The sequence below is a fragment of the Zeus faber genome (genome assembly GCF_960531495.2).
Source record: "Zeus faber genome assembly, chromosome: 11".
In the NCBI taxonomy this organism is placed as follows: domain Eukaryota; kingdom Metazoa; phylum Chordata; class Actinopteri; order Zeiformes; family Zeidae; genus Zeus; species Zeus faber.
This window is the reverse complement of record NC_137205.1, coordinates 19,206,421-19,228,556: the sequence shown is the minus strand read 5'-3', so window position 1 is coordinate 19,228,556 and position 22,136 is coordinate 19,206,421. Positions and strand designations below refer to the sequence as shown.

The 22,136-nt window shown below is 44.4% G+C and overlaps 2 protein-coding genes across 2 annotated transcripts; both read right to left on the bottom strand.

The window, feature by feature from the left end:
- Positions 1 to 1,751: 1,751 nt before the first annotated feature.
- dsn1 (DSN1 component of MIS12 kinetochore complex) lies at positions 1,752 to 6,103 on the bottom strand. The gene is made up of 11 exons (XM_080010260.1): positions 6,076 to 6,103; positions 5,776 to 5,812; positions 4,075 to 4,360; positions 3,911 to 3,984; positions 3,403 to 3,475; positions 3,185 to 3,284; positions 3,018 to 3,068; positions 2,804 to 2,875; positions 2,412 to 2,559; positions 2,124 to 2,211; positions 1,752 to 2,023 (listed from the first exon to the last, which is right to left on the bottom strand). The coding sequence occupies exons 3-11, from the start codon at positions 4,355 to 4,357 to the stop codon at positions 1,941 to 1,943; spliced, it is 972 nt and encodes a 323-aa protein (XP_079866386.1). The 5' UTR covers positions 4,358 to 4,360; positions 5,776 to 5,812; positions 6,076 to 6,103; the 3' UTR covers positions 1,752 to 1,940.
- Positions 6,104 to 7,593: 1,490 nt separating this feature from the next.
- On the bottom strand, positions 7,594 to 22,004 carry atp13a1 (ATPase 13A1). Its single transcript, XM_080009082.1, has 25 exons — positions 21,372 to 22,004; positions 21,086 to 21,175; positions 20,545 to 20,808; positions 19,976 to 20,131; positions 19,772 to 19,841; positions 19,568 to 19,674; positions 19,130 to 19,259; positions 18,929 to 18,984; positions 18,682 to 18,808; positions 18,422 to 18,559; positions 17,553 to 17,673; positions 17,040 to 17,197; positions 16,276 to 16,451; positions 16,074 to 16,184; positions 15,038 to 15,163; positions 14,845 to 14,953; positions 14,484 to 14,677; positions 13,992 to 14,088; positions 13,696 to 13,880; positions 13,395 to 13,509; positions 12,643 to 12,839; positions 8,599 to 8,741; positions 8,408 to 8,519; positions 8,170 to 8,313; positions 7,594 to 8,083 (listed from the first exon to the last, which is right to left on the bottom strand). The coding sequence occupies exons 1-25, from the start codon at positions 21,711 to 21,713 to the stop codon at positions 7,973 to 7,975; spliced, it is 3,579 nt and encodes a 1,192-aa protein (XP_079865208.1). The 5' UTR covers positions 21,714 to 22,004; the 3' UTR covers positions 7,594 to 7,972.
- Between the last annotated feature and the right edge of the window lie 132 nt (positions 22,005 to 22,136).

The following is a 22,136-nucleotide window of genomic DNA, read 5'->3' as shown; positions in this document are numbered from 1 at the left end:
GATCCGCGCATCGATGGACGTTTCGGAAACAGACCGGTGATGAATCTACCATCGCTCAGCCGCGGTGAATGAAGCCTCCCATCCGTCTGGGGGTATGGAAATGTTGACAGCACAGATTGAAAACAAGTGCGCTCCTTTTTTATTTATTTATTCTTGCGAACGCGGACTGTTCCGCCGCAGTTTATCACTCAGATCGGAGGGACGGGCTCCCCAAGACGAATGGCTGGCAGGCTGGACACGGAGCAGAATGTGCAGCCTGACACACTGTACTGAGGAGGAATGATGGCTTTGCATGAGGCACCGGGAGCAAATTGGCGGTGGTTTATGCTGACTCCTCACACATCCATCTACTGCGATCTGGGGCTAATCAATCTAAAGTTACACACAACCTGGACCAGTGAGCACTGTAAGGCCCGTCTTTGCATGTACATACAGGTATAAGGATTAAGGCCCAAAGCCCTTGAAGGAGGCAGGGCTCCTATTTAAATATCCCATGCCCCGATAATCACGTTTCCGCGTTTTTCCCAATTGGCAAGGAAACTGGTGGGACTTAGTATTCTCTATATAAAAAATAAAATCCCACCACAAGAAACCAATCTAAAAAAGATCTCATAAAATCCTCATAAAAAAAGGTAAAAACAAAACTTCATCTATTTATCTTAAGGTAAATCATGTTTGCATTATTTACAAGTGATCACATTGTGTTCCTGTTACCGACCTTAGAATTTCACAATACTCATTTCCATTTTTTGTTTTTATGAACTTATAGTGTGCAACTTATTTCATTTACAACTTAAAGGTACTCCCACCTCACAAGCACCCCGTCTCATTTTCATCTAAATTAGAATCGATTTTCCCTGCTGTGCACCATGCAAGACTGACACAACCCCTCTGCTCCCCTCTTCAGAAAGGCGCAGGCAGGCCTCCATCTCACCACACATGGCGTTGGAAGATATACCTGCAGAATAAAGGAGTCCTCCCCACCCCACACCACCCAATTGCAATCAACACTAGAACCGAGAAAGCAGGAGACATTAAAGACTGAATAGGCCCCTATGAAATTAAACAGGAGTGAAAGTGGGCAAAGCTTTGACTGACGGGCACAATGTCAAAGCCCCGTTCTGCCTCAGTGACCCTCCAAATGCAGGAGATGGGAGTGAGTCACTGGGGGGGGGGGGATCCTCCATCCTCCTGCGTGGTCAGGGGACTCTGCGGAGGGTGGGAGGAATGCTGCACCAGCAAGAGAGCAAATCTGTGTGGACATCAGGGTGAAAAGCGAGCTCTCATTTCTTACTTAATAGCACCTGGGAAGTTTTTGTTTTTTGTTTTGGAATAAATTAATAATATTCAACCGTATTTTAATTACAACTCCTTGGTTTTGAGGAAAAAAACAATGCAGTTACTATTCAGTTTCTATTGAACAGGTTGCATTTATGCTTGTAATTAACAGAATCAAATTTTATTAAGTCATAAGTGTATATTTGTGTTTTATATTAAATTACACAAAACAACAGAGCAGTTATAGTTCAGTAGCCGCCCCCACGGGAATGAAATAAAAAACTTTTCCTATATTTTATTGGCACCTTTGAGAGTAGGATCTGTAACTTGATTTGTCACCATTTCAATTAATTACTATGTGGAAAAAGTAAGACGTCCACCACCCATGACATGGTTCTGAAAAGAGTGGTGTTGCCACCTGGTGGTCAGTGCTGTTCCTTACCCAATTTATATCTAATAAAGGTTCTCCACGCTTCTGTCTAGAAGAGCTTTAGTTAGGATGTAAATGTACATTTCCGACATATGAATATACAGGGCTTAAAAAAACAACGAGTAAAGTAAACATAAAACATACAATTTAGAGGATAAATCATTATTAACAATAAGGTATTGTGGACAAAACTGAGGATCTCAATTTGTCACAAAGAGCCTGGGAAGTAGAACTACGACGTAGCGGAGGACAAAGGTGCTGCCAATAGATTTTTGATAGGGTCAGGTGAGAGATCCCGGAATCCAGCCTCCATCGCTGAGAGAAGAAACAATTTGTGAAGATAAGAATCAGAACAGGGTTGACTAAAAACTATACAAAAATATGTGTCACAACCACAAAATAACATTTGACATACCCAGTCTGCCACTGGTCTCCTTAATCAGTAGCTGTGAGTGTTGCTGAATCGACAGAAGCTCTGTGACCATCTTGCACTGAGCTTCCATCTACCGTAAAGAAATAAACAAAGATTTAGCAGAATTAAAAACAGATTTGGTACTTTTTCTGCAAACCTGTGTTAGTTGTGTCACTAATGAGTAACATTACAGCATTGATCCAAATTAGTCAACCACCTGCCACGGCACCGGGCTGGATCTCCGCTTTTGCTCATCATTTTGAATTTAGTCCATAAGTAATTCCAACTTACCAGCATCTCCACAGTGTGCAGAAGAGGCAGCTGCCTGGACAGTATGCTGTGGTAGTCTGGTTTGTTCTGAATGAGCTGGCATTGAGAAGAACGAGCCACGGAGGCAGGGTCTAACGTTACACCTCTCTCCTGGCCCTGTTCCACTTTCCTGGAGCAAGGAATTCAATGCGTTAGCATTAATACGACAAAGGAATTATTATTATTATTATGATCATCATCCTAATTTCAAACAGGACCACGGTAGTTTTGACTTTGTTGAGTTTAAACTTTTTAACCGAGAAATCAACATTAGACACAATTAGACTGTCGATTCAAAATGACCTCAAAGCTGCATTCAGGACCTGCGGGAATGTTAGAAAACAGCATCTAATGAGGACTTTATAGGTGCACACCTTGCCAAATCCTCCGATTTAGTCCGGTGTTTGTTCAACAGGGCTTCCCAAGACTCAGTCTCAGACTGTAACCTAAAGTAGAAAAACAAACAAACAAAAAAATAAAAAATAAACATAAGGAACTTGAAGAGACTTTTATATAAAGCCAAGTGGCTGGCATACGCTTGTATCTTTCAAAAGTGCATTTCCAACCCAGAGTGAAAGAGGAACATGCCTATGGATTGCTTCCTGGGTCTGCTCCAAGCCTCTCTGCATCACTAGGTCACTGGGATAAATGCAAAGAAGTGTGTGAAAATACAAACAAACCAGTTTTACAGAGTGAGAACTCGGTACTTGCACTCCTTAGAAAAATTCATAAAGTATATTTTAAAAGTGCATTACTTTGCTTTATTGGCTGGAAGTTGTTCCCTTTCAGTCTTGGGTGACATGGCAGTGCGCATGTCCTTCGCCAGACAACACCATCCTTGCTGCATGTCCTCAACTAAAAAACAAGAGGAGGAAAGGGATTGTCTTTGAAATGATATTCATATTACATGACAAATATGCAGTTTTAAGCACTGATAAACTTTGCACAAAATATATGCAGCGACAGCACTGACCTTGTTGTTGAAATGACTCCAGTGAGGCATTTGGTGTTGACTGCAGTAACTTCTTAGTTCTATCTATTGTCAGCTAAAGCCAGACCAGCGGAGATTAAAATAAGTTAATTAACAGTTTGAGCTGGGACAAGGATGACTGAACTTGAATGAAATTATATTTTACCCAAAACCATGACAACAGTTAATCAACCAATTACAGGCCTTTCGTTGATACGTGGATTTATGTAAGATTAATATAAAAATAAATCTAAAAACAAATGCATTTATGATACAGTCATAGTAAAGTCATAGCATTGCCTTTGTGATAAATTATTTTTTATAGATTAACTGCATATAGACTACTGTGTATCATAGTTAAAAAAATGTGAATAAACAAGTTGTTTGTGCTCTGTAGATCAATTAACACTGGATGTTTTCACCCCATCCCCCAACACATAAAAACACACAAAGAGCTTTGTGGCCGTTTGTGCAGAGATGTTTGCTTTTCTTTGTCCTCGAAGAATCTCACCCTCATCGAGGCCTCCATCAGTTTCTCCAGCCGCTCCTGCTGCGGCAAGGACGGGCTGATGCTCCTGCACAGAGCTGCGGAAGAAACATCAATAATAGAGCAAAGGGTATTCACACTTATCAACCGTCTCCCAAGAGGGGGGGGGGGGGGGGCGGAGGACTCACTCTGAGAAGGGTTGGGGAGAGCGGAGAGAGACCGCCGTCCCATGGTGGACCTCCTCCAGGACTGCCTGCGTGCACTGGGACTCAGAGGGGGCCCTTCGCCGGGGACCGTGCCTTCCAGGCTGTCTCCCTGTGTCGTCTCTCCTTTCTCGACCTCCAGCGTTCCCTCGGCGGCGTCCGGCATCGGTGTGATGGCCGACGGAGAGTGGGTGCGAGGGGATTTGTGCGGGGGGCTTGAGGTGGGACTCAGGGACGGGCCTCTTTTAAACCTTTGGTCGACTAACATGCTCTTGATGACGAAGAAAGGTTATAATACATATGTAAACGTTATAATACATACACCAGAGTAGAAAAGTCTCAGAACATATCAAACTTTAAAAGGACTACTAATAAAATACACTGTACCAAAATACCAAAATCTTGCAGTTGAATCCTGGAAGAAGGTATTGTTCATAAATGTATTTAATGGAAATGGTATGGTTCTATAAATGGAGCGCATCTTATTCTTATTCGGCCACATATGTATTTGATGGAATATTGCTGAAAAGTGACAATGAAACTTGGTCAATTAAATATTCACGTTGCAGAACATTGAGGCTATTCTTGAGTAGTGGGCTTCCATAACATCAAATGCATATTGACCAAGGAGAAGAATTATTCTGCCCTCTATCCTGATCCCTTCTGGCTCTATGCGTGAGTGACGGATGATTCATTTTCAAGAGGAAAAATAATACTAAAGATATTGAAGCTGAGTCACGCTTGGCTCCTGACATGCATGGCTTTAGACTACTTGTTTTGAAGACAAAATAAAATACACAGTTGAATATATTATTCTGAATAAAGTAAAGGCTAGAGGAAATTATTTTTTTGATTTAGTCTTGACACGATGACATATGGCTGCAAAATTAACCCCCTGGACTCTGAATTGACCACTATTTGCACTTTACTATATTCTCGCTCAACACAGATGTCCTAAATTGGAATAAACTACACGTTGTCACATCCATCATGTGTGTTGATACTATAGTGTGGAAGATGTCACAAAGCCTTCAGACAACCAGATACAATCACATTGAAGATACAATTAACCGTAAGGAACTCAACAGTGATGAATACTCATCTCAGCCGATGTGTCAGCTAATGTCACTTTATGAAACTGATGTTATGAGGCTGAAGTTGGCTCCTTATTTGAATGTTCCGTTCTACCGTAAAAAAAAATACGAATACAGGTACCCCTCACTTTGGTACTCTTATACTGTATACGTCTCATCTCATAACCCTTTACAGTATATACTATATACTATACACATCTCATCTCCCTTCTCAGTCTCGTTCCAAGTCTGTCAATATTAACTACACTAGCGTTTGCAATGGCCACGCCCCCTTACCGTGAAATAACACGGGTCCTCGCTTAACGACCGGGTCCTAGGGACGGAACTCGGTCGTTAAGTGAGGAGCATCTGTGGCTGGCTCCTCAACCTCAGCTTTCAGTTTGGCAGTCGTTCTGTCACGTTCACATCACAACGAGGCTCTCTGATAGAAAACGAATTATTCCATCGAAACAGAGAAACACCTTGTGAACGTGACAGAACAACTGCCGAACCGAAAGCTGAGGTTGAGGAGCCAAGCGAGTCGTATTTCTTAGGGTGGAACGGAACATTCGAATATGGAGCAAACTTCATTCTAGTACAGATTTGAACTTACCTCATCCCGGCCATCAGGTACATCGACACCACTGCAACTGCCAATGACCAAAAACGAACCCAGTACATTTTACAGGTAACAACAAGCCAGCAGCCATCTGCACCACTCATCAAGAAACGTATTATTCGAAATTGCAACGCGAACGTTGACGTTAGAGTTGTTAAGTAGTAGTTAAGAGTTCGTATGTATCTGCTGAGAGTCGGTAGAACCGAATTCTTGAGTGGCGGTCAGTTAATATCGAAATACGCGTTCCGACATCCTAACACACCAACTGAACGCTTGAAAATAACCGAGACAAACCTGGATTGTTTTGTTTTCGTCTCAACGTTCGCCATTTTCCTTTCAAATGGTCGGCTCTGCAGCGCGCCCAACGGCCCGGCCGCGCCCCTTTGCCGCGCGGTGCATGTCGGGAAATGTAGTTCGAACGGCCTGCCGCGGCAGACGTGGCCCCCCGGGCCGCCGTGGCGACTCGTTCTAATGTGGCTGATCAAAGCGCGATGAGGAGGGTTTTCCTCAATGGACGGAGTGATTTTCGCTGGCTTTTGGTGATTATTAAAAATTGGCATGGTACTGCAGGTGGGGCATTGGAACTCCACAAGCAGATTGGATGCGATGGAATACAAATACCCTTCTGGTAGAAGTTTAAAAGAAGGGGGGGGGGCAACTACTGCAAATGTGTGATTTTAGCCATGGCAATATTGTATAAATTGGTTCGATTTGCGATGAATAGCCTTATTCTGCTAAACTTAAAATGTCAAACTATTTTACAGTTTAAAATGGTACAAGCAAACGTGCTACACCTACAAACAAAGCCCAGTGGGTCTATTTGGCACAGTGCTTGAAAACAAAAAGCATAAACATGCTTAAAAACAAAAGCATTAAACACACTCACACACACCGATGCATGAATTTGTAAAAAAGCAAAATAGAAACAATTACCAGCCATTAGCAACGCATTACAAGATACCAAAATCAACGGGCAAACAGCTCTAGTGATCATACGAGCTACATTACTGACCGCTCCACTGCTGGGAAATAAAATATTTTCACAATGTCCGCAATCAAGCGAAACAAAAATGGTATGAATCGAATTGAAGAGGGGGGGGAGGCGTGGGAAGGCAAGTAAAAGATTCAAAGCTACCAAACCCGATTCCCGACAGCAAGTTTGTGCCTTGATCTGTTCTAACGGACCTGTGAGATGTTTTGTTTACTCTTAGTTCTATTCAGGGTTGCTTTGCCTGAATAGAAAGCAAGCCTATTGCAGCCTGCTTTGGGTGTGAGGACGCGCTGGATGGAGTCCATGTGTGTGAGTATACATACACACAAACAGTCCTCAATTCACTTTCATGAGTTCTATGTAAAAGAATAGACAAATATTGGGGGGGAAGTGCATGAATTGTGAGCCCTGGCATGAGTTGTAAAGACACAACTCAAGCCCGCAATCAAAACTGGGAGTCAGGCACTGGGAGGCGATGCTGCTGCCATCTAAGCCCCAGTGATGCCCCGCTAAAAGGATAGATCCATAAATTCATTTCTCTTTGTAAAGTCACAGCACCAATTTTGATTTAAATCTTATCCCTGATTGCTTTTTCACGTCCTTTCTTTTTTTTTTTACTCAATTCACATAGCATGATGGTCCATGTTTGGATCTTACAGGCATGGTCACACTTTCCATCTACACACACACACCAAAACAATTAGACACTTATCCCGTTTGTTAAGTCTTTTTATAAGTCTGTAAGAGATTTCTTTTTACAAAATCAAGGAGAGAAAATCAAAAAATACAAACACTTCGCAATTCTCTTGGAGAATGCCCGTAATGTGTGCCTGTAGGTTGTACATTGGCTGACACAGTCTCGCACTTTCCACAATACTGCTGTCTTCTTGGCCTTATGTAGGAGGGGGAAAAGAAAGATGAAGCATGAAAGAGAAACCGAGAGGGGGAGGGAAGATGAAAGATAAAGAAAAGACTAGAAATAAAGAGCCAATGGAGGACTGGTATTGGGGCTGGTGAGAGGTGTAGGGCAGATGAAAAAAGGGGTTCACTTAGGAGTGTGCAGTAATGTGCACCACAACCAATCCGCTGTTCCTTGTGCGTGTCATTACAGCTCTGAGTCACAACAGCTCGTTCTCTCAAGGCTTCTTCTCTCCTTTTACAGTTTGGTTCCTAAGGGCAGCGGTTAATGTTGGCATGAGTTCAGGAAGGCAGCCTGAGAGTTCCTTTGCCCAGTAGGAACTGCAGGACACGGTCCACCAGAAGAGCGGTGACAAAGTCCACCACAAGAACCTGCGCGATGACGAGTTTGAACTGCAATGGGAAACACAGGCGCATTTGAGGACACCAGAATTACATGACACAATGACGAGACAGGAAAGATAACTATGCAGGGTTACCTCAGTTGGAATATCTACAAGAGCAAACTGCTCATTAAATTCTGGTGAGGAGCCAGTCAGTAGTCCCACGATGGCCAATCCCGACAAGGCGATACTCCATAGAAGTGGTCGATTTTCGCTGAGAGACTCCATGAAAGGGTGACCCTATCAAATGCAAAGAGGGGAAAATGACGCCAATATACTAATACAATATACTACTATGAATCTTTTTTTTTTTAAATATAATTAAAAGGTGTACCTTGTAGTTAATGGCAAATGTAGCCATTTGCATGGCCATGGACATTATGTAAACTGTACTGTTGATGAGGCTGGGTTCAAATTCCTTATACAGATCGGCAAACTGATCCTCTCTGAAACGGAAACTGAAATGAATCGGGCATCTGACATTGAAAGAGAACGCTTGTTTGTCATCCGTTTGTGTGTGGTTACCTGGGGGCACTTCTACTCTGTGCTCCTTTGTAAAGATACACCAGACTGCAGAAATGAACAGCAAATTGTAGCAGCACCGTCAACACCGTGTAGAGGTTGAAGATGTTGGGTAAGGGCCGCTCCCGAGACAACGTTTTGAGTGGCTGCGGACACAGAAGTGGAGGCAGACAACCTTAATGCGGCCGTTAACCCCTTGCTATGGGCACTGATACAAACTCAATTTCACTCCAACACTCCTTAACATCGAACGTCTCTTTTTATAGGCCGCTGTTGCAATAGTCATGATGAAATGGATTCACATCGTAGCAGCATTTCATCGGGAAGAAAGGTGGGTGTAGTGTCACGTCTGTAGTTTTGTCATGATGGCCTTCAATCACTCAGTCATTTACATTTACTTGGATTTAAATAATAACAATTAAGGCCTTGGCATGCACACTTGCTGAAAATACAATTCAGACTATGCATTCTAGCCATTCTAACATGCCTCGAAACCATCCTCCTCCAGGACGCTCTGTTTCTCTGGGGTGGTGCTACCCTAATCTCATCAGTCCACCAAAATCTGTTTTCTGAACAAATTTGAAGCGAGAAATAAGCAATCCAGTTGCTGAATCCTCACTCATGAGATGTACAAGGCCTAATTCAAAAGTTTGTTCTGACTTTCGTTGCCGTGCTCCAAGCTTTTTTTTTTTTTTAAGAAAGAAACGCATAGCAATTTTTTTTTTTTTAATATACCTACATTTCTATCATCTGCAGTTTTTCACAGACAGTTGGTATTAATTCCTCTTTCTTTGTGCTGGTCTGTAAGACAACATAGCAGTTCCCAACAGCGCTTGTTATTCTCCAGCCGTGGGTGGAGTAACTCAGATTGGGGGTGGTTCTAATTCCGTTGATTACATTACATTACATTACATTGCATTTAGCAGACGCTTTTATCCAAAGCGACTTACAATTATTCAAACACTGACGGACGCAGCCATCAGGAGCAATTAGGGGTTAAGTGTCTTGCTCAAGGACACTACAGCATGCTAGCAGGAGCCTGGGATCGAACCAGCAACTTTTAGATTACTAGAGGACCAGCTCTACCTCCTGAGCTACCATCCCCACACATGAGTCTGGAAATGGCGTTTTCGCACCGCAGGAACTTTTTCATAGTTCTAAGAACTTTTGGAGGAACCCTCCCTTCTTTGTGTCCACACTGCAGGAACGCTCGTACTTCTTAGATCAGCGTTTTTAAGGGACTTTTTTTCGCTCCTACAGTAATTCAGGGCAGTGACTGACCGGCACAAGAGGAACCTTCAGTGACATAGGTGCACAGTGATTAGTTCAGATGTAAGCGCCAAGTGATTGGTCGAACTAAGAGCCAATGCAGCACCAGAAACCGCCATTTTCAAAAACCTGTGATAAACGTTAACAACAACCTCAGCCAAAAATAAGACACTTTATTTAAGGTAAACATGTCTTTATTTACACACAATTGTTTTCCAAAACATTAACACCTACGTAACCCCCCCCTCATTAAAAAAATCAAACAAAAAACAGCACCCAACCATGCCCACCTTCGACCGAGGCAGACTGTCCTCACTGCACCCCAACCAACTCGCATCGCTCTGTGCGGCGACCGGCCCACGTACACTGGGTGCCAATTAAAAAAAAAAAAAAAAAAAAGATAAATAAAAATAAAGTGTTTTTATTGTAGATGCATTTCTTTCATTTATTTTTATTTCCGACGTTCTGAGTTGAATGAAACAAATCCCTGTGCGTTGTCCTGATGTGTGCCCTTGCCTTACGAAAGTCGGATCAAACTTTTAAATTACATCTTGTAGCTCTAATATGTGTGAAGATTCACCAATTTAATTGCTTATTTCTCGCCTCAAATTTGTTCAAGAAACACATTTTGGTGGACTGATAAGGTGAAACATGTAAAGTTTATAGACTAATTACAACACGGAACGCAGAACTCATGCTGAAACCCCATTGGGTTACATCACTTCAGCGTTCCTACTGGCGGTGCGAGCGGAACCAGAATAAAGAAAAAAACCCTTGAAGGTATCTAGTTCCCGAGGGACAAACCCAGATCCTAGTTCCCCTCAGGGAGTCCCCAGAAGTGTTTGGTCTGAAAATGCCTGTTGTAACGTAGGACAGGGGCCGATCCGCTGGCTATGGAAGCGCCTCACGGCCCTGGAAGAGGGGTGGGACTTCCTCCGCTGTCACCTGGAGCCGTCCTCGCCGGCCAACCGGGAGCCAGCCAGAGGACCAGACCCGCGTCCAACCCAAGGAACCACGTAGGATCGCTGGGGCCCCAACCCGTCCCGATGCCCCAGGGGAAAATGTCCTGGGGGCTGCATCCGCCCCCTGTACCCACCCGGGATTTGCCAGGTACCCAGCCCGTTCCAATGCCCTGGAGGAGAGAGTCCGGGGGGCCGCTGCATCCGACCCCAGGACCCACGTTTGATCTGCCGGTGCCCCAGAGGGAACGCCGGGGCTCCGCCGCACCTACGAGCATTGGGAGATGCCCCTTTTCTTCCCCACACGTTCCCCCTCCTGCCGGCCCGGGTCCTGTGGTGCCACAGGACACTGTCTCCCCTTCCCATGCTGTCTCTTCTCTGTCCCCCGTCACCCGTGGGAAATCAGAGAGCTTGCACAGACGTCTGGGCAGGTGTGCAGGCACTGCGGGCGACCAGGCCACGACCACCTGGACCCTAACCCCCGATGGAATTCAACCAGGTGGTCCGAGTTGTCGGCCCCCCGGACCCCTCCCCCGATAGGAAGGGGCCTACCAAGTACCGGTAAGGTTACAAGGGGGTAGACATCAGGCTTAGCTGGACTTGGGCTGTTCACTCACAATGGTCCAGAAAGGCCTGCTTTGACTCGGGGCTTTGGTGGAGGCTCGTTGTGTGCATGTGGATATTCACAGAAATCCGATGGTCCGGCTCAAAATTCTTTACAAGGGGGTAAAAAGCATTGTGTACAGGCACACAGGGGTCCTCGGCATGCGCAACAGGTGCAGGGGAGTGGGGATCCCAAGTGGGATCTCCCCAGGTTCCCTTGACCTTCCCTATCAACGATTTTCACGGGATGACATCCTACACGGGGCCTTGGAGGGAGTAGTTAAAGTCGATGGCGTATTGATGTGCCCAGACACCGTGCCCAGTCACCTGTATTTTTCGGTGATTAGGGACAGGTTATATTGAGTGAGCCATGACACTCAAGACGGGAGAGGAAATAACCCAGTTGTTGGTGCCGAAGAGCCGCCAGGAAATGCTCTTCCAGGCGGCTCACCATCACCCCATGGCCGGTCACCTTGGTCACGATAAAACACAACAGCGGACAATGGTCCGCTTCTATTGGCTGGGCATTTGGGCAGATAAATGGCATAAATGGTGTGCCGCATGGCCCCAGTGCCAGTTAGTCAACCCTCCAGCTACGGCAAGAGCGGCCGTTGAGGCCCCTCCCCCTAGTGGAGGTCCTGTTCGAAAGACTCAGTATGGACCTCATCGGGCCGTTAGTCCGCAGTGCCCGTGGGTATTGTTTTGTGTCAGTCCTCGTGAATTACGCAACCCGGTACCACAAGGCGGTGCCTACCCGATGCCCCGGGTCGAAGAACTTCTCGACACTGAATTTAACCAAGGGTTACTGGCAGATTCCTTTGTCTCAGGAGTCGAAGTGTTCTCCACTCCATTCGGGTCTTGTCCCAGGAGGTTGAAGGGACCGAGTGGCCGGTGCTGTGCCTCAGCCGCAAACTCTCAGAACGGGATTTGAGGTACAGCACAGTGGAGAAGGGGTGTTTGGCGATCAAGTGGGCCGTCAGTTCCCTCTGCTATTACCTCCTGGGACGTGCTTTCACCCTCCGTTCTGACCCCCTGCAGTGGCTGTACCGCATGAAGGACACAAACGCCCTGATCAATCGGTGGTACCTGGCTCTCCAGCCCTTTAACTTCTGGGTGGTCCATAGGCCGGCAGCGCAAATGGTCGTGACTTGTGATCAGATCACCCTAGACACATGTTAATGGCAGATGTAAACTGGGTCTTACACCATCTTCTCACCTTTGATCTTGAGATGAAGAGGAAGCAGCCGGCCAGCAGCAGGCCCTGTAGCGTAGCCTGGAAGTCACTGAACTTGACCCCTTCGAGGTAGAGGACCGACTGGCTGTAGGCCAGCACCAACGCGTTCAGAGCGAGGATCTTAAACATTTGGAGCGTTGTAACCAGAGTGCACCGACCCTGCTTTATCACATGGCAGACTGAGAGAAGACGGAGGAGGAAACGGCATTAGAAGACGAGGCGACATGGTGCCAAATGACCTTTGTTACCTCCAAACTGACCTTAAGAGCCAACTGTCATCAAGTGCATATCAATTGAGAGATTAACAAAGTCAGGAGACAGACTGTGAATGACTCACTCCTCAATGCATCATACTCTTGCTTCGTAAAGTCAATATTGACCTCCATCTTAACAGATTTGTATTCTCTAAAAATACAGCTGGAATATTAGCTGGAGAGTGTGATAATGCAGAGCAGTAAAATCACTGTCAAACAGCAGATTTTCATGAGAAGCACATAATCAAGGAAGAATAAATTATGGACAAGAACACATCCCTTTAATTACTACTTTGATAGGCTGGGTGGTTGAAGGTAAGAGATCCCAGCTTGGTGCTGAATTAGTGTTTTAGTCTACAAAGAGCAGCTAAGAACACAAACTTGCAACTAATTTCTTGGGATAATAAAGTCATTTTTTACATTTCCAGCTGTGTCACATTTACACTCTAAACTAACTGTGGCATGATGTGTGTTACTCACTGCATTGTATGGAAGAGAGTTTTGAAGTGAAGGGGGCAGCGATGGAGGCATCTCCCAGTTTCACTACTTGTATCTGATCTTCTTCCAGCTCCCGCAACACTTGACTAATCCTCTCCTACAAGAGAAAGAACCCAGTGGGTCAGTATAGTGCACCACAGCTCAATATTACACCCAGGATGTAACCACCTCCTTGTAACCTTGTGACTGTTGACGATTCCAAGACAAGGCATTCTGACAAGACACCATGTTTTTACGCAATTCTGCTTTTCAAAAAAAAAAAAAAAAAAACATGCTTATACACCTTTTGGGCGGCTAGCTGCTCCTCCCTCTGGGCCATCATCCTCTGTCTCGCTGCCCTGGAGCTCATCTTGCCTGAGCTGGTAACAGGCGGTAGTGGTCTGGTCTCTGCTGCAGGTGCCTCCTTTTCTCTGCCCCTCTTCTTTCTCTCTGGCATACGTTCAGGGGCATTGGCTAACAAGGCAACACCTACAGCGGTAAAAAAATCATCCTGAGCTTTATATCAAACACTATCGGTGTCTTATGGAGAGAAAGGCCTACAAGGGTCTTTGACCTGTGTTAACTGGTGATACAACTCACCTATGTGGGCGTGTTTCAGAGCTCCAACATCATTTGTACCATCACCGCACATCAGCGTGACGTAGCCCAAACCCTTAAGACTTGTAATCACAAACTCCTGAAACACAGTTGACAATGATCAATAATGCATAACAGAGTTGAATAAGTAAAGAGACACTTGTTTTGGACAAAGAGCTGTCACAATTAGTACATCATTTATTTGAGGCAATCAAAATCATTTAGTAAAATCGTGCATTTGTGGAATCTTGTACTTCAATCAGTTAGGTAAATGCAAATTAAATGTCTACCAACATTTTTATGTTCCAATATTCATGGTTTTATCCATCCACCTCTGGTGGATGTGTATTATAACAATATTATAGGCTCATACTATGATAGCGACATATAATGAACATAAAAGACAATTGCTTGCAGTTGCTATTCGTAATTATTTGTGTGACAGTTAATCGCTGAATAAAGTTTAATGATCATGACAGCCCTATCTGGACCCACCTTCTGTTTCGGGCTGACCCGGGCAAACACTTTGATGTGGGGCAGGAGGGTGTTGAGGAGTCTGGAGTCACAGCTCAGTCTGGTCAGCCCCTCCCCCGTGACGCACAGGTCGTACTGAAGGATGAACGACGAGATTGAAGGAGGGGGAAGGGGGATACGCACGCTGCCATCTATTGACTCCCACTGCCACTCACCTGAAACACAACATCAGAACAATAAGTGGATCGCAGAGATGACGATACATCAGCGCAATCTATCACTTAACAGCTACATGAATCATGACAAGTATGGCCGTGCTCTTCAGGCGTGATTATGTTCAGCTGAGAACAACTGCCTTCAAAAGACAGATAGGATGGCTGACCCTGACTGAAGCCTGACTGCAATATGACCGTGTGCTCCTTCTGGATGAAGTGTAGCTCCTTTGCCACGTGACAGGCTGTTAGGGGATTGTCGCCTGTGATCATCACCACCTGAAAACGAGAAATCAAAGGAATCATACAACCGAATGCTTGTGCGTATTTGTGTGTTTATGTGTGTGTTCACAGCTTTCCTACATGGTGAGACGCTTCTTGGATCTCCTTGATGACGGCTTTGCTGTCGCTCTTGAGAGGGCAGGAAACAACCATGAAGCCGGCAAAGTGCAAGTCACACTCCAAGGCGTCCCGGCTCATTTCCCGAACCTGAAATGATAATCATACGGATTATAGTCGATCAGATCTGTCCACCAGACTGATTAAACACATTTCACAATCTTTGAGAGGTAATCAAAACTTTTTTTTTTTATTAGTAGTACATATTATGTCTGGGCAATATTGAGAAAAAAACATATCATGATATTTTTTGACCGATAGCTCAATATTGATAATTTGATGCTATTTACACTAGGCCTGCACGATGAGGAAAACCTGCGATAACATTGTTCCATATTATTCAATATTGAGATGACGATGTGACTTGCGATAAATAAATTGAAGTGTACACAAGCAGTGGTGGAAAGTGATAACATACGAGTACTTTGTTACATTCCACAAGTATTACCTTGAGCAACAGTTAAGTACATTTTTCAGGTTAGTTTCAGAGACTTTATGATTTTTGCCGCTTTAAAGTAAATATCCGCCATGATCCAGATCCCTTCCAGAGGAGACGACACCGGAGGAGAAGCGTGATTTGGGACTCGCACATGCACTGTTCAGATTTGCCACTTTCCGGATGCGGTTTTGAGCACTTGCAGTTAACCGTCGCTGAGTGTGAATGCATGGAGCGTGAAAATACAATTATTTTTGTTTTTCATCGTGTTCATCAGGCAGTCTGTGGCAACACTCAGATGAAGTGTTTATCACATTCATAATACGATGACAATGAAAATACGATTTATCGGTCACTACATATTTACACACAAAGAATATTTGAGAAACAGTCATTAGTTATGCAGATATTATAATGATTAGAACATCTAGAACAGCCTATGAAGTTCAGAAAGTATATCACAATATTATGACCAAAATCCCGGGCGATATCTAGTCTTGTATCACATTATCGATATATCACACAGCCCTGATGCCTATCATTTGACAGTAAAATAAAAAGGACCTGCTGATGGCTGAGGTGTCCGATCTCTTTGTATCCCAAGGCCAGCACTCTCGCTCCTTCTCGGGACATCTCCTTGTGTACCTCATCGTAGCTTGCGGGACACTCTGAAAACTATAACATACCAGAGTTAGAACAGTGTGAGACAGTTCAAGCAAAAGGGTAGTATCACTGGGGATGTGTTATGGATGATGAATCTATCTACCATTCCCCTGAGTGTCTCTGGGGCTCCTTTAACGGTGGAGATGTAGCAGAGCTCAGTGGAGCCCAGTTTCTCATAGGAGGCCAGGACAGACATCCTTTTCAGAGCACTGGCAAAGTGGAATCGCTGGTGGATCTTAAGCCCTTGGGTTTTGATGCCGCGTGGGAATACCTTCTCATCTGGTCACAAATAAAGCCACAATGCCAATTTTACAGTTACACACACACACACACACACACACACACACACACACACACACACACACACACACACACACACACACACACACACACACACACACACACACACACACACACACACACACACACACACACACACACACACACACACTAGGGATGTAACCGCCAAGCAATTGCAGACTTTGCAAAACCAAAAACAAATAAATAGCTGCCACTGTCCATAAAGACAGAAATTGGGATTATTTTTTGCCCGATACTAATGACACATGATTGACCATGTTACACTTGTACTCATACAATGAATTATTATACAATTATTATTGCGATTATTGCCAAATGACAATTGCTTGGAGGGACTGCTCACAGCTGAACGAGCAAGCTTTTGTGTTGTCAAAAGTTTTGTTTTATGATTCAACATCTAAAAGTAATGAGGACAGTTTAATGAGAGAGCTTAAACAGAAGCAACTGCTTTTATTGTTCTCTAAACCACACACATACTGTAGCAACACCTCGCGCATTCAGACAAGGTATTACCTTTAGTGCTGTGTTTCACTTTTACGGCTGTACCTTTAGTGAGGGTCCAGTCAGCAGCAGTCAGCATGGCCTTCTCCAGCGGATCACCAACCAGCTGTCCATCATCCAGCGTGACAAGCGAGTGGCAGGTGGCTACCACTCTGTGCGTCTCCACTGGGATCTCAGACACCGGCATCACCTCCTTCCCTTCTCTGCCGCAAGCACACAAGGTACACATGATTTAAAATGTACACAACCAAATCCTGGGTGATCCGAACTAAATATTTAAGGATAACTGAAAAATTTAAAATGTGCGTGCCTACTAGTAAACAGCCTAAAAATTAATTTGATGTGGTATGGTTCTTTAAGATTTGTGTACGTTAAAAAATGGTCATTGTGAAGTTCAGTTTCAAAAAGTGTTTTAAAGTGAGCAGTATTTGAAAACCTTGCATTATATCACAATTTTAAGAGGTTAACCAATAATTTATTAACAAAATAGTAACCTTCCCAACCCTATCCACATCTCAAACACTGAAACGCAATCCATGTTTTGTATTTCCAGTTTACCTGAGCCCTGCTACTCCCCGCACGACCAAACTGTCACTCGTCAGGGTTCCCGTCTTGTCAAAGCAGCAAACCTCCACTTTCCCTGCAAACGGTATCCTGAATGGCTCTGTGCAGAATACATCTGCGAGGGGGAGAAAAAAAAAAACGCGCAAATTTGTCATTGGTTAAAACCGATATCTTGGGATCCAAATACACAATAGATTAGGGGTGGGCGATATGGAAAAAATACATCACAATTTTTTTCAGGCAGGACCACGATCCAACATCTTATCACATTTATTTTTCATGTTGGTTTTTAAGACTATTTTGCAAGTTACTGAAAAATAAAACCAAACAAATTTCCCTATTTAAAAAAACCCCTACAAGGTAACAAAACCTAAAAGAAAAAATAACTGTTTGCTATTATTTTTATTGGTGTATATCTAAAGAAGGCCGGTAAAATGGCTTAATTTGATGGCTCTTTTGTCGCTATCAAAATCTGTCAATACATTTTGTGTAATGTTATTTCCCATTAAAGTTACTGGTTACTGCATTTTAAATTTGATTAAAAAAAACATTTTTTTGATTTAAAATGCAATTTAAAATAGTGTGATTTAAGAAAAAGAGAGATGCTCGAGCTGAAAGCTCCGCTTTAAATAGAATTAATTTTTCCGCGAGGTGACCGGCGCAACCGGTATTGGTCACTACATATTATCTCCGTTCCTCCAAACAAAACAGATATAAATAGTGTTTTATTTTAGATTAGAATTTTTTTATTTCAGTTCACTAATTGAACAAAACCAAAAAAGTCCTTTAATCGTTCACGATCCAATATCGTCAAATCGCACACCCCTACAATAGATACATGCAAATACAGCTACAGGGCTCACAAAGTTTAGCCAGGGCGATGAGCGAGGTGTTTACAGCCAAGGAGAGCTCGATGGGGAGTTCCGGGGGCACCACGGCGGTCAGGATGAGGGTGCACTCCAGAAACAGCTTATATCGGTTCCTGCTCAGATCCTTTGTCCCTAAACGGAAAGCAAGCGGAATAAAAGGATTTTTCAACGACAAAAACAGTGAACATCGACACGACAACATCTTCAGGCTGTGAAGTAGAACACGGCTGCCCCCTAAAAGGGTGCCGCCTCACCTTCCACCCATACGTAGCCAGCTGCAGCGATGGCAAACACCAAGAGAAAGAGGATGAAGATGAAAGTCTCCAGGTTGTTCGCCGTCACTCTCTTCACACCGAAAAGAATGGTCCTTAGTAGTTTGCCCTGCAGACACAGTTTATACATACATTTTTGATTGTGCTTAATGCATAAACAAAATGTGCATTTGCTTTGTGTGATAGCGGTACCAGGGAATAAATACTCATCCATTGAAAATCTCCTCACCTGAGAGGTGTAGAAACCTGTTCTCAGAACGTAGGCCACACAACCGTTGTCAACAGCTGCACAAAATGGAGAACTTTAATGAATATGCACATTCTTTTGACGAGACGAGAGATAGGTGCCTTATATCCAGTTGCATTACATTAACTTTCAATACAGGGATATCTTTTTATGTACGAGTTAGTAAGAGGGGTGGACACTCACGTTTGAGACCAGCGCTGGCTTTGAGGGGGGGGCTGTGTTGCACCACCTTGGTCCCCCCGGAGATGACGTGAAGACGGGAGTCTGTTTGGAGGTCAAGGATTCTCTCTGGGTCTAGGTCCTCCACTGGCTCCTACAGACACAATAACAACTATAATTACTAACTAATAATAACACGTATTATAGTTAAAAAAACAGAAATGTCAATTTAAAATGCTGACAGGCCCATCAACACCTCAGTTCTCTAATAATAATTTACCGGGGGTAAAAAAAAAAAGGGGGGGAGGGGACGATTATTGAAACAATAATGACAATAACAGTAATAACAACAATAATAATAATAACAATAATAATAATAATAATAATAATAATAATAATAATAATGAAACCGAATAATAAAACAAAAGGTTTTCTTAAGTTTGTATTAGTTTTTCTTCTTACCTTCATCTGGGGCACAGACTCCCCAGTCAACATGGCCTCGTCCACGATGCAGCGACCCCGGAGCAGCATCACATCGCATGGCACCAGGTTGTCCTGAGGGGAGCGTCCTGAGGGAAGGAACGCGCATTCACGCCTTAGGATGTTAGTCTGATGTGTGGTAGTAAGTCATAAATTGTCCAGAGTAGGAAGTGATAGAAACTGTACCTATCGAAACAATGTCTCCGGGGACAAGCTCATCACTGGAAACAGGCCTCCACTTTCTGTTGCGATATACCTATTGGAAAACAAACAAACAAAGACAATATATGGGAAACTGCAAACGAATACAACACTGCATAAGCGAAACATTGTGATGTGGAACAATATATGTTCAAGGATAGGTCGGCCGTAAGATAGAATAAGAACTACCTGGATCATGTAGGGCTTGTTCCCCATGCGTCGGATCTCAGACATATTCCTCATTTGCTGCTGGACCAGGGAGGCCTCAAATGCCACCAGCATGAAGAGCGTGAAGACACTGTAGTACCAATATTCATCCAGACACCAAAGCCCCACACAAAATACCTGAAAGGAATCAAGAGATTCCAGATGTTTCCATGGACAGGCAGATACCACCAACAAGGTTAAAAAAAAAATGTAATAGCCTTCTCATACCAGGGCTGCGCTGGTCTTCAGTGGTTTAGCATTGTCATTCAAAAAACATACCATCAAATCATGAACCTTGTCAGATTTTACTTCAAATTCATGCAATACACAATTTTATTTGTGTTTTGTTTGTTTCTGCTATACGTTACATTACCCCATAGTGAAATGTGACAAACTTGAGTAGAAATCTTCCACATGGGATTTTAAATAGATAAGCATCATATCAATTAACATTGCATAAAGCCCCTATGATAATAAATGATTCCATACCTGATATCAATGAGTATTTTTTGTACTAAATAAGCGGCGAGAGCTGTAGCCCAAACACACACCTGGAACACAAAGAAGGGAGCAGTGGCTCTCTCTTTGAAGAGCTCCAGGAAATCCGGTACCACCATCTCAGCGCGGTTGGTACTGTAGAGCTTTTCGGCAGCCTTTAGGTCGGCCTCCTCCTGGTAACCGCGCCAGGTCTGGAAGTAGCTCATGGGCCGATTGATGGGAAATGCCACGGGAAGGAAACGTTTCTTCTCGTTGCTGTCAAAGATGTAACGTATCTTCTGAAACTCAAAGCACAGAGTCTCCCCACCACCCTCATCCTGCCGGAGAATGTAAACAAAGTGGAAGACAGTGAGAGTCATTGGACTGACAAATGATGTGCTATTAATTAAAGTAGCTTCCATGTGTCAAAAGCAGAAAATTAAGATGCTTGGTGCTTTATGTGTGTATTGTGGATACCGATAGCAATATTTAATATTTTAACCTGGCATCGGATCGATACCAGTTTTGGTATCAGTCGATCCCTATTTAAATTCTGTCTATCTAGTCAATGAGATCTAACAGATGTTCAGAATGTATGGGGAAAGGTGAACTGACCTGGTTTCTCTGAAGTGTCACAAGCTCTGCAGACCCATTGTTGGGGGTGGGTACGACTTTTGCAAGCGTGGCTTTCTGTGGGTCTGGTTCCTGCTCGTAGATAATATGAGGGGAGCCGTATTCACACATTTCAGTTCAGAAATGACTATAATCACATGGGGACCTTCAACACGTTTAAATTTGAGAGTACTTGATTACGAAATCAACAAATAATAACGATCTGACACCCTTTCGACTCTCCGTTTCGCCGTTTCAGCAAGCCATCTTCTCCCATCTGTTTATTTACCTTAGAGCAGGTGAGCCAGCAGTGCGCGTGCACGGACCAATAGCCGGACAGCGCCGTGAGGACGTGCGCAATCCCGATGGCCGCCAGCGCCAGCAGGCCGGCCTCGGGATACTCGGAGACGCCGTAGACCCCTAACCACGCGTACAGCCAGCCCGGGTAGAGGACGGCGAGGAACGGCAGGACGGTGCCATGTAAGAGCCGGGGCCTCCGCCGGTACAGCGTCACGGAGCTCACAAGCTCGTCGTCGCTCTCGCTGTCATGCCGTCGGTGGTTCATAGAGGGGGCCGTTCGCAGCTCGCCCGACTCACCGAACCCGTCCGCGGCCATGTTCCTCTCATTCATTTTCCCTTCTCCCCGCTTCCTAAGCCCCCTCTGTTCACCACCACCGCCCGCCGTCGGTGCTGTAGTCGGCGAAAAGGCAAATTGTACCCGGCGCAGTATCCCGGTCCAGCCTTCAAATGACGCTTTCTCGAATCGCTCGTTCTCTCACACGGCTACTTCCGCATACGCACGGACGCAAAGTCACGTAACGTTACGTCGTCTTCGCCGTGTAGCATTAGCATTAGCGTCGCGTAAAACCCGCCGGATCGTTGCTGCGGGTGGACTGTGTTCATCCGGAAATCGAACATTACGAATCCGAACACGTTTACATGGAGGGTTTTAGAGACCGCGCTCACGAATATTGTTCGGTTGTTGCTTCTTGTGTTTTTTTAACGTCGGCGCGCATCCGTTGCATCGCCGCCCTTTTTTTTTTTTTTAAACCGT

What these genes read in the sequence shown, in the direction of transcription:
- dsn1 (XM_080010260.1), bottom strand. Translation starts at nt 4,357, where the DNA reads ATGTTAGTCGACCAAAGGTTTAAAAGAGGCCCGTCCCTGAGTCCCACC. An exon ending in TGATGGAGGCCTCGATGAGG is followed by an intron (nt 3,476 to 3,910) that starts GTGAGATTCTTC and finishes GTCTGGCTTTAG; the next exon opens with CTGACAATAGATAGAACTAA. An exon ending in GGAGTCATTTCAACAACAAG is followed by an intron (nt 3,285 to 3,402) that starts GTCAGTGCTGTC and finishes CTTGTTTTTTAG; the next exon opens with TTGAGGACATGCAGCAAGGA.
- atp13a1 (XM_080009082.1), bottom strand. Translation starts at nt 21,713, where the DNA reads ATGAATGAGAGGAACATGGCCGCGGACGGGTTCGGTGAGTCGGGCGAG. An exon ending in CTCCCTTCTTTGTGTTCCAG is followed by an intron (nt 20,132 to 20,544) that starts GTGTGTGTTTGG and finishes GATTCCTTTCAG; the next exon opens with GTATTTTGTGTGGGGCTTTG. An exon ending in AGTCTGTGCCCCAGATGAAG is followed by an intron (nt 19,260 to 19,567) that starts GTAAGAAGAAAA and finishes TTGTGTCTGTAG; the next exon opens with GAGCCAGTGGAGGACCTAGA.